The 15,074-nt window shown below is 51.3% G+C and overlaps 5 protein-coding genes across 5 annotated transcripts; 1 reads left to right on the forward strand and 4 right to left on the reverse strand.

Annotated features, from left to right (window-relative positions):
• Positions 1-857: 857 nt before the first annotated feature.
• On the reverse strand, positions 858-3,699 carry GT037_006418 (uncharacterized protein; the record flags this gene model as incomplete). The annotated part of the gene is made up of 6 exons (XM_038931465.1): positions 858-1,027; positions 1,317-2,055; positions 2,108-2,365; positions 2,416-3,279; positions 3,423-3,451; positions 3,600-3,699. The coding sequence occupies 6 exons, from the start codon at positions 3,697-3,699 to the stop codon at positions 858-860; spliced, it is 2,160 nt and encodes a 719-aa protein (XP_038785962.1).
• Positions 3,700-4,706: 1,007 nt separating this feature from the next.
• Positions 4,707-6,651, reverse strand: GT037_006419 (uncharacterized protein; the record flags this gene model as incomplete). The annotated part of the gene is made up of 3 exons (XM_038931466.1): positions 4,707-6,326; positions 6,378-6,473; positions 6,526-6,651. The coding sequence occupies 3 exons, from the start codon at positions 6,649-6,651 to the stop codon at positions 4,707-4,709; spliced, it is 1,842 nt and encodes a 613-aa protein (XP_038785963.1).
• Positions 6,652-8,844: 2,193 nt separating this feature from the next.
• GT037_006420 (carbohydrate esterase family 5 protein) lies at positions 8,845-9,935 on the forward strand (the record flags this gene model as incomplete). Its single annotated transcript, XM_038931467.1, has 2 exons — positions 8,845-9,358; positions 9,421-9,935. 2 exons carry the CDS (start codon positions 8,845-8,847, stop codon positions 9,933-9,935), a joined length of 1,029 nt encoding a protein of 342 aa, XP_038785964.1.
• A 332-nt stretch (positions 9,936-10,267) lies between these two features.
• Positions 10,268-12,163, reverse strand: GT037_006421 (siderophore iron transporter mirb; the record flags this gene model as incomplete). Its single annotated transcript, XM_038931468.1, has 2 exons — positions 10,268-11,822; positions 11,871-12,163. 2 exons carry the CDS (start codon positions 12,161-12,163, stop codon positions 10,268-10,270), a joined length of 1,848 nt encoding a protein of 615 aa, XP_038785965.1.
• A 1,630-nt stretch (positions 12,164-13,793) lies between these two features.
• Positions 13,794-14,628, reverse strand: GT037_006422 (uncharacterized protein; the record flags this gene model as incomplete). Its single annotated transcript, XM_038931469.1, has 3 exons — positions 13,794-14,018; positions 14,099-14,483; positions 14,555-14,628. 3 exons carry the CDS (start codon positions 14,626-14,628, stop codon positions 13,794-13,796), a joined length of 684 nt encoding a protein of 227 aa, XP_038785966.1.
• Positions 14,629-15,074: the final 446 nt, after the last annotated feature.

Genomic DNA, 15,074 nt, shown 5'->3' on the forward strand with positions numbered 1-15,074 from the left:
GTCCAAGCGACGAGAGCTATTGTCTCCAAGTTTACTCGGTTGCCGCCATCTTGACCGTCTCTGTTGTCGTGTATCCTTTCAGCTCTTTACTTACTGCATTAGCCTGATTTGTTCCCAGCTCCTCATTCTGTTGGTACAAGGGCATCTTAGCGGGCCGTTGAGAACAGGTGGTCAAAAGAAGATTCCGTCTACAGCTAGTGAACAGATTGCAAGCAAAAGGAGACCAGGAGACGACGGAATTCTCCCATACGGGCCAAGACTAAGAGAATGCGCATGCCTGCAAGCAGGTAGTACCGGCTGGGATGGAAAACCAAGAGAGCAGGCTCTACTGATAGATTGTTCTACCTAAGAGGTACTCTTGGTGTTCATTGACAATCTTTCCAAGGTTTTGCTCATCCATGTGCTCTATACGCTCCTCAAAGTCGTAACAGATGCCCTTGGTCTGTCGAGCCTAAATCCATGTAGCAAGCAAACATATCAACACTATTGAGACGATCTAGTACGGTGGTCTTTCCTTCATCTTGTCTTTCTCTTGATTGTGTCTTGATCTCCCCTTTCTCAAGATCGTTGTTCAGCTTGGTGGCCTTTTGTTCTTCAATCATGGGCTGATGGTATGGATCAGTTGTATGCTTCTCGCACTGTCTGGCTATTGATCAGATTTTCGGCTCGGTCGAAGTGGTCGGGTTGCAGAAATTTGCTTCTTATGGTAATAATCCAGCTGTGTGTTACATGAAAGTGCATTGTTGGTGACTGTAACACCGATCATGGCGATGCGTATATCTGGGCAGGTGTCCAGGTTTCTTCAGGAAAGCGAAGGGTCAGTTGTATTTGGCAGACCATTTTTAGCACCATCTGGGCTACGTCAAATTTTTTACGATCCTGAGCATCGCTTTAGAGAGCTCGAATTGGTCGTTGAAGCAGCTATACTTCCATCGAGGTCGCCTCTTCCTCTTCCTCTTGTGGACATCATTATCGTCGTTGTCTAGCTCTATCATGTCTCCCTGCGCTGGTTCTGCTTCCGCTGTGCCTGCACGACGTTATCGATCAGAATTTGAGCAACTTTCGTATGAAAAGTTAAGGAGTGGATGTAGTGTGAGCAACGCAACCGTCCAACACATGTCACAGGTGAAAGCAGATAAGTAAGAAATGAAGATGTAATAACTCCAAACGCCATCTCCTAGCCTGTGCTGAGGCAGTGGGTATCTATGCAAGACCGCTGTTATACAAGGAGTAACATGCCCCTCAGACCACGTAGAACGCCGACCGTTAGAGCCACAAAACGCCACATCCATTTTCACCAGGTCCGTTACTGTTACCATTACCATTACCGGCCGCATGAGTCCCCTCGATACCTCTCACTGTTCCTGGGGCACGTGGTAGGCGGAAAGGAGGGATCGCAGATCTATAGGGGAACAGCTCTGCGACATTCCCCGGCACAGCCTTTCCGTCAATGACTTCCTCGACGACGTCAACGAGACTCTCAAAGTCAGATAGGACACGTTTCGCATATAGGAGACTATATGCGAGATCACGTAGCAAGGCCAAAGCATCGCGAAAAGCTTCAATATGGGATTGATTCCTCCCAGCGACGTTTCGTACAAGGAGAGAGCAAAGAACGAGTAGAGCATTCGAGAGAGATGACACCATGCGGTGTCGAAGGCTGAAAGGCTGTCGAATGTCTTGAGCAAACGTGGCCATTCGGCTGATAGTAAAGACTGCAAGATTGCTGAAGTGAGAAGCATGGTTGTCGTCGTATTGGAGGGAGGTTATGACGGAGCGCAAGCCCCAAAGCACGAAGTCGGTCTTCTTCTGGGTAACGAAAACTTTTAGGGGCGGAACGGTTGCACCAACTGATTGGGCATGCGGGATTTCGAGTGTTTGCAAATCCTGCTCGAGGAAGTATGAGATCTGCCTGTCGATGATCTCCTGCGTCGCGCCATCGAGGCTGCGACCGTCAATATTGTTATCAGCGTAGCGTGCCCAGAGTATCATGTAGTGAATATAGTGATCGATGAAACGTCTTGGATCGATCTCATCAGCCTTGTATAGCATCGCCTAAAGATAGTGAGAAACGATGACCGCAAGACTAAATAGGAGCTTTACTCACCCTTTCGGACAGATCTGCGGGTGCCTCAACTTGGATGTCAGTCTCATGGACTGTATACGGGCGTCCGAAGGTCAATGAGATGAAGCGGTCTTGTACGAAAACGTTCCAGAATGTGCAGATACGCTCGTATGCTTGTGCGGTTGTGATGTTTGTCCATGTAGACTGCTGATGCAAAGACGACTGGAACGCGAGTCTGGCAGCGGCACCGATAGTGTTGTAAGCCGGACCGGGCATATCTGCGTAAGAATAGTATATAGCCTGCGACAGTCAACTCTCATGTACCAAGCTTTGGATGTCCAGAAATTTACCTGAAATAGTACGCATTGTATCAGTGTCAGATCGGGACTTCCGTTCAGTAGTGACCTCTTATCGACGAGGTCGTCGGCCAGCTCAAGCCATCGCCAGCCTTTGGGTTTGCCAGTATCGATTGGCGCGACATTGAGCAGTATATCGCAACAAGCAAAGATACTATAATTCAGCGCGAGGAACTGGTGGTCTTGTAGGGGTATGGTGGTGCTCGCTAGCATGTGTTCGCTGCGACCGCGGAACTCGGATTCATCTATGCACGGATGAGACAGGTGGATGTCGGTGAAGAATGAGGCTAGGTACTGTTGGTAATCGGCCGGGCTGGGGTAGGGCAACTTCTTGTTGCCCACTTGTATGAGATGCGGTGGCTCGCCATTAAATGCATGGCCAGGGCCTGGCAGAGCCGAGTTTCCTGAGTCTGACGGCTCGTGTGAGAAGAGGGAGGGCTGTCCCATGAAGGCGAGGGCTGGGTTGATGGGGTCCAGCGGCGGGACAGACAAGGCGGCGTCGCCCCGAAAGCCATCACTGCCGTTGTCTTCGCGCTCTATACTGCCCATTGGTGTCATGGCCAGGCCTCGGTCGCGCATGAGAGCCTCCATCATAGCCTCGATGCGGGCCATGCGTGCTTCCATGCTCATGCCGCGTGTACTGGCATCGCTCGCCCTCCGCTCCGTGCCATTTTCAGATGGCATCAGAGTTCTTCGTGGTATGCTGTTGCCGTTTCCGCTGGTGTTGGAGGCTTGCGACTGAAGGGCGGGCGTCGGTCGACTGAGGTTTTGCAGGGCTTCTGCCGCTGTCTGGTCTTCAGAGAAGAAACAGCGCTTGCCGTTGTCCATGCATCGTTGGCATGGATTTTCACCAGAGCACTGCTTTGGTTAGTGATGCTGCCTCCGAGTGCTGTTGCCGTCTGAATTGCGTCTTTCCTAGCTGCGGAAGGAACACTATCGCACAGAAAAGGAAGGAGCGACACATCGAAAAATGAGTCGGGCAGTATACCGAGACAACGTACCTTGAGCTTCGACCGTCTGCATGATACACCTAGATCCGTCTGTCAGCCGGCTCATGGCATGTTACCGTTGTCTTGTCGCGCGAAGCTGCGTCGAACCACTACGGAACCATCGGAATGCTGCATAGGAAGCTCCAGAGATGCCGAGCGGAAGTTGCAAGAGCGGAAGGCGCGACTTACATGCCTTGGGCGCGTACTTTTGGCGGACCTTCTTGCGCTTGGGCGACGAGGACCTCCTTTCGACGTCCATATGCTCTATGGGCGAAGGATGGCTGTTCATGGCGCGACGGAGTTGTTGGAAGAAGGATGGCGCTCCCCCAAGCTACTTCGGAACGCGACCGGGATCCGGGGCCACTAGCGCGTTTTCAGCATGCTCTTATGCAGCCACCAATTTCACTGTTTCGCCTTGTTCCCATCGCATTCATATCTTCTTGGACGCATCAGAATGTCGTGTTGCTAATATGATACTGAACCATCAATACCGGAGATTAACATTGTGCGATGCGAATGTCGGAGCGAGTTGTACTGCAGGGTATCCCAAACCTCTGACATGTGATACAGCCACCACCTTAAGACCCTCGTCTACTCAGCGTTTTTCCTCAAGCACACAAAGACTCGTTCAAACAAGATAAACTTTTCATTACTATGAGGGATTTGACTCTAGAAATATATATTCGTGTCGCATGTGGTACGAGTCTTGACTGTTGGATGACGACAGACATTAGCGGAAATCATCAACGCTGAAAAGGACACTATACGAGGTCGAGCAAATGTGCTCGACGAAAGGGTATCATTGGAATCAACAAAGAAAAGGACGCGCTAGCTGGTAGTACGTACTGCAAATGCATCACGAGAAACTTTGATATCTCGTGATGAGAGGGCAGGGTCGAGCATTTGTGCTCAACAAGTAAAACCACGAAATGAAAAAAAAAGAGCAAAACTTGCTCGCTTGCTCGCTGAAAACACTGTGAGATCGATTGCATTTCTCCTGTGTGATGAAGAGGGAGAGGTGGTCGTGGTCGTAGTATCGTGAGCCATGGTGTCGTAATGGCGTGAATTTGTGAAGGAAGCTTGAGTCCACGTCAAAGATGGCCTTCGTTTACAGTGAGTGTTGTGGTGTCGTGGTGTCGTGGTGTGGGGGTGTTGTGTTGTAGGCTCGTGAGAAAAGTGACTTTCGTGTCTGATTTTTCGCCGTCCTCAGAGTTCTGTCCTTCTCTCTTCATGTTGTGTGTGTTATGATGCATGGTGAGACGTGAGTCATTCTCAAAAGATGTCCATACTCTCACGCTAATCATGAATCGCCCAGATCTTCAGCGCACGGCCACAAAGCTTCTTGAGAGCTTGAGTATCCTTGTTCTGACGAATCTTCAGAGGAAGAGCGTCAGTCCTCGTGACGCACTTCTCAATCTGTGAGCGGTAGTGTCCGGCATCCATAGAGCCGAGGATACTCTCTTCACCGTTCGCGGCATTCAACAGACCATCAATACACTCCTTGACTGCACGGCGATGATTGCTCTTGATCTCGTTGTTGCGGAACATGTCCTGGATCTCTGTTTCGAGGACCATATTGTCGGTCGAAATGTAATGGATGACGTTTTGCCGCGCGACACTGTCTACTGGCTCAACGGTAATGGACGGGATTTCGGAACCAGCGGAACGACAGGCCAGCTGATTGTCAGCAGCTTTTGCGAGGGTTGCAGCAGTCAGCTTAGATATGCCAGAGCCTGCGGGTGCGGAAGTGGCAGCGCCCGGGACGTAGTCATCGGGATCAACACCTGATGTAGACGCTCTGCCACGGATCAAAAATCCTCCTTCAGGAGCAGCACCTAATACAGAAGCTCCATTGTCAGAAATAGGTTTAGGGCTTGCTGCTATATTGGTGTTTGTATAGCCGTGATCGGCGCAAAAGTTGTTGGTCGGTTGCTGTTCTTGCTCAAGAGGGTTCACAAGCGGTGTCGGATTCTTGATCCGATGGGCGATGGCCTCAATAAGCTGAGCCATGAAGACGACCTGGGGCTCGAGACCATCAGCCTTGCTCACCAGATACCCGTAGACCTCCTCGAGACGCGCCAGAGGCCAAATAGCCTTGAGCTTCTGGGCATCGTCTACAGCCAGTGGAATCTCGTGGTCGCACTCTTGTAGCAGGCCGAGGACGGGTTCAAAGATCTGCTGGGTCAAGAATTGAACGGTGTTGGCCACCTCCCACACATCGTTGTTTGCGATGGCGTTGTCTAAAAGATCGATGTTGTCGCCCATCTCGCCAGTGTACATGGCAAGTCTGTTGATGCGCCCCTGGTAAATGTTGTGGTAGTGGTTCCAGAGAACCTCTGTCCTCACGTAAGCCTTGTGTGCTTGATGAGCCATCCACACCTGCTCATCAACGCGGCGTTGAATCTCAGCACGTCGAGACTCGAATGCGTCGATGATACTTTCAGTGGCTACACGCTTGTTATGCTCTGCAATGACGGGATCTATAGGATTGTGACCAGAAGGAAGGATCGGAGCTTTCATCTTCTCCTCGCCAAGGATATTGGTCAACCTCTCGTGGATGAACTTGTGACGCTCCTCAGGGGTCTGATTCGCGTAAAATTCGTCACTGTAGGGTGACTTTTCGGGCACATATGGCGGCGGTGGTGGCGGCGTCCACTGAGAGCGGGACGCCTTGATACTCATATGACGATCCACCGCCCACTGATCGGATGAAGCGCGAAGCTCTTTCTTTCGTTTCTTCTCCTCTGCCATCTTCAACTGCTCCTCTCGGAGGCGGATCTCTTTCTCGCGCGCCATCTCGGAAGCCTCCCTCTTCATCTTCATATCATACCACCGGAAATCTCGCTCTGCGGGGGAGACATGACGCTTTGGCTTCTCGATACGTCCTGTGGTTGAGGTGCGAGAAGTCTGCTGCTTCTGCCAGGGGTTAGTCGCTGTACGTCCATTCGTAAGAGTCAAGTCACGAACCTTGCTTGGCGGTGGTAGTGGAGCACGATTGGAGCTAGCACAGACGTTGCTCAGGCCAGTCAGAACCAGATAAGGGGCAGTGCTCTCAATGGATTGCTTTGTAAACGATTAGATGCTGTCTGAGTGATGCCTGGAGGGAAAGACAAACCTTGAGGACGCGAGCATTAGTCTCGAGCTTCAGGCATCCGTGTTGATAATGGACGTAAGCCTTCTGCTTCAGTACATCTACTACACGGCTCGCCGTGTTGCGAAGAGTCTCGCGGATGGGCGCCATGATGCGATTTTGACTTATCAGTGGGTGTGGTTGGTTTGAATAAAGTGTAGGCAAATATTGGTCTTGAGAATGACTTGGAGACTGAAAGTCGTAGTGTAGCTGTTAATCAATCTGGATCGTGAGCAGGCGAATCAGGATTGCAAGTTGATTGCAGTTGAGGAAGTTCGCGTGGAAGAGATTTGGTTAGAAGTGTGGGAAGGATTGGGTTATATCGAAGAGGGAAGGAAGGCAGCGCTTGGCAGAAGGTAATGGTCGGGATCTTGGAGTCGTTAATGAAAGCGAATACAAGTGAATGGGGAAGATTATGACGAACTTTTTGGTATATAGGGCAGTGAAACGCCAGAAGCAGCAGCGGGAAAGCCCGTGTGCGCAAACAGATGGGTCATAAGACGAGGCAGAAGCCCAAGAAGGCTGGGAGATGGGTCTCCTGACTATGTATCGTCGAGCTTGCGCGATCTTTCACTATGGCAGAATTCATGCTTTGTTCCAGACTTTCCAATAAAGAATAGCCTCATACCCAGTACAGTGACTCACTATCGTCACGTTTTCTCGAAAGAATTGTATGTATACTATACCTGTATACAGCATGCTCAATGCTGTGTAGATTCAACGATACATGATAGTCTCCTTAACAACCCTTCGCAGCATGTTCGTCTGACGTTAGCTGCATGCACAATACAACACACGCTGGGTGATTAGACTGAGCACCGTGAAATAATTAAATCTACTGGAGGAAATTTCTGGCAGCGAGCGAGACGAGGTAAAAGTGAAGATGAAACTGTGAGATCCTACGTAAAGAGGAGATGGTGGAAGAGAGGATTCGCCATGTCACAAATTCACACACTAGTGATGTTAGTGATGAGAGCATTTTGGATGCCACAGCAAGACGCGGGGAAGATGGAAAGAGACGGCATGTAGCAGATTGACGGAGCAGAAGTTGAGATACGGGGATGTCAGGGGACGCACTTGCTGCCTCAGTCAAGCCGGGTAGGCGGGTATCGCCATCGGCATCCGCCACGTTCCTGCCTTGCGCACCACCAGTCTCGCCTGATTTCCTCATGTATTCTCCTGAATATCTGTGAGGACGTATGCGCTTGGAATGCACGTTCGATGTCAGTAACATAGCAACGCGAGGGAGAGATGAAGAGCCAGAGGTAGGTGGTAGTCTCGCTCATCATACGCGCGTCTTCGCCAACAAGTCTGGGGATGCGGAACTGTCGGCACTCGAGCACTTGGACACATCCAGGGGCTCTTGAATCAACACGCCAATGTATGAGGTGAAGATGCTGCGTCGGAAAACGGAAAGGTTGTTAGAGGAATGCATGTGGAGTCTCCAGAAGAAAAAAAGTGGGCATGGGCCAGCCAGAACAACGTCGACTCAGGCACCACAGGTCTCGAACATCCAAACAAATTTACTCCATGGGCATCGTAAGGCGCCCAGCATTTGCGTCGTTCGTGTTGCGGTACGGATCGATCGCACGTTCCAGTCAAGCTTCCCCTCGTGAACTCGGTGCCACACGACAGGTGTGGCGTTCAGAATACATGGGAAAGATGTCGCGTGTTAGCTATGGCAGCCCTGCTTGCGCTGCGGCATCACCGGCGGTATAGTAATCAGAGTACAAAACCTTCAGAACGATGCCTGAAGCCGCCCCCTTTTTCGACGCCAACGCCGCAGCGATGACGGGAACGCGCAAGCCCCAAGGAATGAGTCGAGATTTGTTCCTGCAGACAGGCCGCTTCCTGTGGCTTTCTGTGGCACAGGCGGCTTGGCTCAGTGCCGGAATCCGCATTGGCGCCGTTGGTCTTACCGGCTTAGGCTAGCCGACGGGGCGGAATCGACCTTTTCTCGTCGAAACTGGAAACGCTGCCCTCTATATCGAATCAACCCCATTCAAAGGATGCGAAATCAAGCTTGCGGCGCATGCATGATGTCTGTGGGGGGCCGTGCTTTTACATCATGGGGGTCGATCGCCTATGAGCTTCGTGATCCCGGCGGCAGTCAGCGTTTTCCAGGGCTGACCTTTCGTTATCTTGTATATCTCTTTGTGCCCTGCGTCTCGTCTGCTGCGGCTCTGAGGTTCCTACTTACTACTAATTGCGCGTTCTGGTACCAGACGCCTACTCCCTTTCTTTTTCACGCAGGGCAACTTACATTAGTCACTCGTTACACTCAAACTTTATAATTACGCTAATATGAGGGTCTCGCAAATCCCCCTCCTCTTTACCACACTGGGTGCCAGCCTTGTGCTCGCTCAAGAACGCTGCGACGCACCCTCGCCAGGTATATACTGTAACTCCACCGAAATTCTCGCATACCACTCGGACGACTGCAAGCCTTTCCACGTCTTCATCTCCCGTGGCTCCGATGAGCCCTACCCAGGCCGTCTAGGCAACCTCACCTCGGAGATTTGCGCAGCAATAGGAGGATCAGAAGAGTGTGGTTACGAGGATGTCGAGTACCCAGCAAAGAGCACAGCGTGGGGACAAGGCGTTTGGTGTGATTCTGCGGGCAAGGGTGCGAAGAGCGGACAGGCGCAGATGAAGGCATACAGTGAAAAATGCCCTGATAGCAAGTTGATTGTGTTGGGTTACTCGCAGGGAGGATCCGTGGCACAGGACATGCTTGGTGGGGGAGGAGGTTCTGTCTTCGCATGTGAGCAAGACATGAACCCGGCTCTAGACGCTACGTCGGCTCCCGGCTCTAATGGTACGTATCCTTTTTGATAATAAGTCACGCTCTACACCGGTTTACTAACCCTCCAACTATAGTCGTCGCAGCCGTAACCTTTGGCGCTGTCGTCCGTTCTAAAGACCAGAATTTCACCGTCGGTCGCGGTGTAGATTACGATGGCACCAGTGCGCGCAGCCCCGAACACCTTGAAGGCCTCCAGCAATACTCCGACGTCTTCCTGGACTACTGCCACTACGGCGACCCAATCTGTGCCGTGGGCTCCGAGCCCCAGGATGTAAACGAGCACCTGAACTACTTCATCCAACACAACCCGGAAGTGATCAAGTGGGTAGTTGGCATGGCCAAGGCAAGCGGTGATGTGAGTGCGAAACCCAGCAAGCCCGTAATCAGCGCTTCTTCTTCCTCGACAAGTGTGGCAGCGAGACCCCAAGCCACGCCATCCGGATCTGCCACCCCCTCGCCTATTGCAACGACAACTGACGGAAACGAGAAGAGCGCGCAAGCAACCGCCGCTACAGGTGCTGCTAGTTCACTGACTGCTACCCTCGCGTACTTGACTGCGCTGGCTTTGGTCGTAGCTGTGTTCTTGTAGATCTGATTATTCCATTGTAATACTCTTCTTCACGAGTGCTTGTACCGTACAACCTCGTTGCCTAGCATCTTGGATACCCCAAGCAAGGAGTAGGGAGCATACAACGAAGCATTGATATACATCGCGTATTGAATTCATCACAAGTTTGACATGTAAATATGAACACTGAACATTGAACATTGAATTCTCTCATGATTATCAGACCGTCATCGTCATTATATACAAAGGTTACCTGCTCGTGATAGGCTTTTAACGAGGAGGATCAAGGAATAACAATATAACAAAGCGCCACCTATGCAATGCATGCAACTCGTATGAAACACAAACAAAAACTACAAAAGACCAATGGTCCTCTGCTTCATGGTCCTGACATCGACGTTCTGCCAGCAGGCAGTGCTGAAGAGAGTAATGCAGTAGACGCACACAGCGGCGATAAGCATGTACTTTTGTGTCTGACCGTAGCTGAGGTTGATGGCATCGCGAGTCGGGCTTCCAACCGGGTAGCTGTCCTGAACCTTGAAACTGCCGTAGATACTGGCAAGGTCTGGCAAGGCGCCCGCAGGCAGGTTAGCTGCAAGGCGAGCTGGGAAGACACCGGTCCAGATGGCACCTGCAACGGTAGAGCCGATAGCGCTTCCGATGGAAATGATCATAGATTCCACGGCGAGGAGAGCAGGGAAGTCTTGCTGCTTGGACACGGCCATGAGAGTGGTTTGCTCGGAGGTAACCAGGACACCACCGCCAAAAGCGATGAAGATCATGCACATGACAATGTAGCCAATATTCTGATCGGGTTGACGGAACTTGATCATAAGACCAACGCCGAGCATGGTAAGAGGTACACCGAAGAAGAATGAAAAGACCTTGAGTTTTCCGTAGTAACGTAGCACGATTCCGTAGATGATGCAAATGAAGCAGCTGCCCATGGTGTAGATGTTGGCGATCCATGTGGCGTGCACCTCACTCTGATCGAACAAGACGACGAGAAGAGAGTAGAAGTATGAGTCCCAGCAGTACCAGCCAACGTACAACGAACCAGCCATGGTGTAGGTAAAGATGACGGTTCGGTTCTTTAGTAGTGGCCATGGAATGAAGGTGACCGGGGCACCCCACTTCTCCCACAGACCGAATGCAACAACTAGGAGTGCGCCGAATACGATGAAGCAGATGATGAGAGGCGACTTCCACTGCTCGGCTTGGTATGAGTAGATGTTGAAGGCTAGGAGGAAGAGCGAGAGTCCAGCGGCCAAGAGCAGAAGACCGACGGCATCGAATTCACGAAGGTAGTAGGTAAGGGTTTGAATAAAGTTACCGCGGCTGGGGCGTGGTGCGATGAGACCCTGCTTGCGCGCCTTGCCTTCATAGACAACAAACAGAATGATAAGAGGCGAGGTGACGATGGGGGCGATGATGGCAAAGATACCAAAAGCCCATCGCCAGCCAATGCCGCCATTAGCCGTAATGCCCCTGATGCCGTATCCGTAGATCCAGGTGGTAATGAGCCACGGAGAGGACGCATAGGAGATGAACAGGGCTCGGTTCTTCAACTTGGAAGTATCGGCAATGAAGACAGTGATGAAGAAGTCGATACTGTTGGAACCAACGTAGAAGAAGGTCTGTGCCGCACAGTAGGCCTTGACGTTGTTGCAGCTCGCCATCAGGATGAGACCGACGACGTAGATGGCTACGCCCAGAGCGAGACCGAAAGGTCGGCCCCAGATGTTGAGGATCTTGGCGTATGGGAGCTTCCAGATACCACCAACGATGGAGGAGATAACGGTAGTCAAAGCGGTTAGGGAGTGTTTCTGGAAGTCGCTGGTGACGTAGGGAGAAAGAGTACTCGAAGTGCTGGATGCGTAGGCAGTGAAGAACTGTATGAACCACATCCTGGAGATTGTTAGTCTCATCTTGAATACTGAGAAATCGTCCACCTACGCAATGTACGCTAGAATCAGGTCACGCTTCTTCCAGATCATTGAAGCCGCCTGAACTTGTTGCACACCAATCTCGGCAGTGGTATCAACCTTGTTCAGCTCTTCATCGGACTCTCTGCTCAACGCAGACTCCCTCGGGCTGCCGACCTTCTCATCGGGGCGAGCAACGTCCATGCTGGTGTGACCTTGGTAGGAAGCGGGCACGTCGGCAATGTCTTTGTTGTCAGCATTGGCAGAAGCAGCGCTGCCAGAGACCAATGCACTGCTAGTCAATCCCTTGAAGGTGAAACCCATCTTGGCAATCGTAGGCGTTGTTGTACACCAAAAGCGAGGGTTGTGATGGTTGGAGATGAAGAGATTGATAAGACAAGATGCCGCGCGAGGTACAGGTTCATATACAGAAAACGCCGATCCACGCGGCTCCACTACAGGGCATTGTCAAGACGCACCCGGTTGTCGGCTCCCTCGCAGCTGGGTGGGTAAATTGTTCGCGTGGACCGTCAAAACGGAAATGGTGGTGAATATCACGGTGCACCTGCCCGGCTAGCACCATGCACCAAAGCTTGTTCTTTTCCAGATGTGGTTAAACCCCCGGGATTAAGCATTTTCAAGCATGACCCAGACGGCCTCCAAATCTTATCTCGATAATCAGCCGGCATCAGCGGACATCTAGAGCCAATGATAGTCTGCGGTGGCGTGACGCGTGGGTTATCAGATGAAAATTTTCGATCTAATCATTATCTGATCAAAACCCGCGAGCCACGACGCCTACTTGCACCATCACGTTCTGCTCCGTCATGCCTTCGTAAGGCGGGGGTACCGAGGGAAATAATGGCCTGTTAGCTTGCGACTACGGAACTGCCGATGGTGCTCCCAACACTCGATAGCCGCCGAATACTTGGTGGAGCTGTTCGGGGTTTCTGCAGAATTTGCTCCATACTCGTACCGTGGTGGTGGGACGACAGCGACAGAAACAGCGAAGTGGGTTGAAGGAGCGGAAGAAAAGGTACAAAGAGTATGAAATGTCTTCGAGAAGCTGGGCTTTGCAGGCATTCCGTTCCTACATTCATCTGCACCCAATCGCATCTAATCGACGCTGCTGCTGCGATGAACGGATTCAAGGGTCTGGCATCTTGGCGTAAGTGGGGTTGTGATTCGGGGTTGCTCGTCCGAAACTGCTAACGGCGGCTGATACTTCTTCCTTGGGTCCCGACAATATGAGAAGACCTCTTTGGACCCACGCATCCATCGCCCTCGGGACTGAACTAGATGCGATGTGTCGCCGCGCGGTACCGCGAAGCACAAGAGAATGAGTGTACCGCAAGTCGATGTCCAGGCACGGTGCAACGCCATCCTACATGAGTCATGTCAGTGGTGGACCTTCGGACTGATCCAGACATGCGCGCGTAGCTTTCTTGTCACCTGTAATTGAATGCTTACGTCTGCATTGACGTGTACACAGTGCTAAGAGTAGTGTGTGCTTCTTGTGTTCCTCTGGCAGTTCATTTGTTGCTTCCCCTGCATTGTGTAGCTTCCGCATGCAATGACCACGACATCTGTATTCCAGAGTACACCAACGTTATGTATCGGGCCGCGAGTACCAAGGCGTACACCTTGGGATTACCGCTGATGTCAAGCGTCATGCAGTATGAGGTGTAGGCTTCTTGAGCGGGTGAGTTTTGACGATCAGGTGGAACTGTGGAGCTTCCAAGAAACTGCTTAGGCACGTTTGCACACTGGAGAGCCGGTTTGCACTTCATGTCTCACTTCTCGATCTTGAGATCTCCTTGACAGTTTACATTCGGCAAATTGCTTAGTTTATGGAGACAGTCCTGTCTAGCGTCTCATACCTGCCCGTGAGCGCCATACGCTCACTTAACCTTTCACAATGCACCTCTCCATCTCTATCATGTTCTCTGATATCCTAGTGGATAAGATACTTCACAAAGTCTAGCTCCTCTTCCTGCCTCTTCTCTAGTGCGTGCTTCGTTGCGACGAGGAAGTCCTCGCGAAAGCTAGGGCATAAGCCGAGGAAGAATGACCATAGTTCTTGGGCTGTGTGGTCGATGATAGCAGTGTCTCCCCAATTGCGAACGACAACATTCTGGAGTAGCTGTTGTAGCTGCGATGAGCCTTCTGTAAAGCTTTCCTTGTGGAATTGGAAGATATGGGCGAACAATGCTGGCGTCAGCGGCCGCGAGAGGGGTCTGGAGAAAGCTTCGAAGAGACGCTTGATGGCGTATTTTGGAAGTTCTTTGCATGTAGGGTGACGCCAAGTTCCCAACTGGCAACGGCTGCCTTAACAGGCCAGTCTACTTGTAGTTCAGGCGCAAGTCCGATCTCCAGAGGGGCGGATAGCAAAGTCAGGCACCTGTCGAAAGACCACGCGAGACCTTCCTTTTCCTGGTATGTTCGAGTATACAGCCACTGAATGAACAAGCCGAAGACCTCGTGGGGATGTCCAGGGCCAAGCTTGTATGTGCGATAGAATCCTGCTTGCCACTTGAGTTTGTCGCACTCGCTTTCCATTAACGTCATGTGAATTGACCATTCTCTGGTTATAAAGACGTCTGGTTGTAAGACGTCTGAATGTCTGATTCCGACGATGCCGATACTTCGATTCTCAGCACCGGGGTAAATAGATATCAGTGATAGCCTTTTGATATCTTCTGCGACAGCTCTTACCTTACAACGAGCTTCTCACCATGAGTGCATTCTTCTAGCGCAGCGGGACTCTCAAACCCACTCGCCATACTCATCTTGGAATGTGCAAAGTTGGTAGAGATTGGGGATACGAGGAAAGCGAATTGGGTAGTAGGCAGCTGGCAAGTGTCGAAAAGGCAACATCGTAAGGTGAGCGAAAGTCTAGAGCTCACCTCGATAAGTACAAGACTCACCGATCACCAGTCTCGCACACTCATCTCAGAGGTTAAAAGTGCTTTGCGCCTTCACCTGCATATTCGTTCGTCTGTCGAGCCATCTATAGAAATATCGAGGTAACATCCAAGAGCACTGCGATGGTGCTCATCCTTCCGGAGATATTGAATTCAGTGTGTTCTGGTCAGTAAAGACCATCGTGTTAATGGCCATCTATAACACGTACACGACGGATGAAGCAATGTAAGGAAGCTTTGAAAACGGTGTCACGGTGGTACAGCGGATTGATAGTCTGTTCGGGTGAAGTGAAGGCATCAGTACGTCTCCA

Source organism: Alternaria burnsii (assembly GCF_013036055.1).
Source record: "Alternaria burnsii strain CBS107.38 chromosome Unknown 752, whole genome shotgun sequence".
NCBI classification, from domain to species: Eukaryota; Fungi; Ascomycota; class Dothideomycetes; order Pleosporales; family Pleosporaceae; genus Alternaria; species Alternaria burnsii.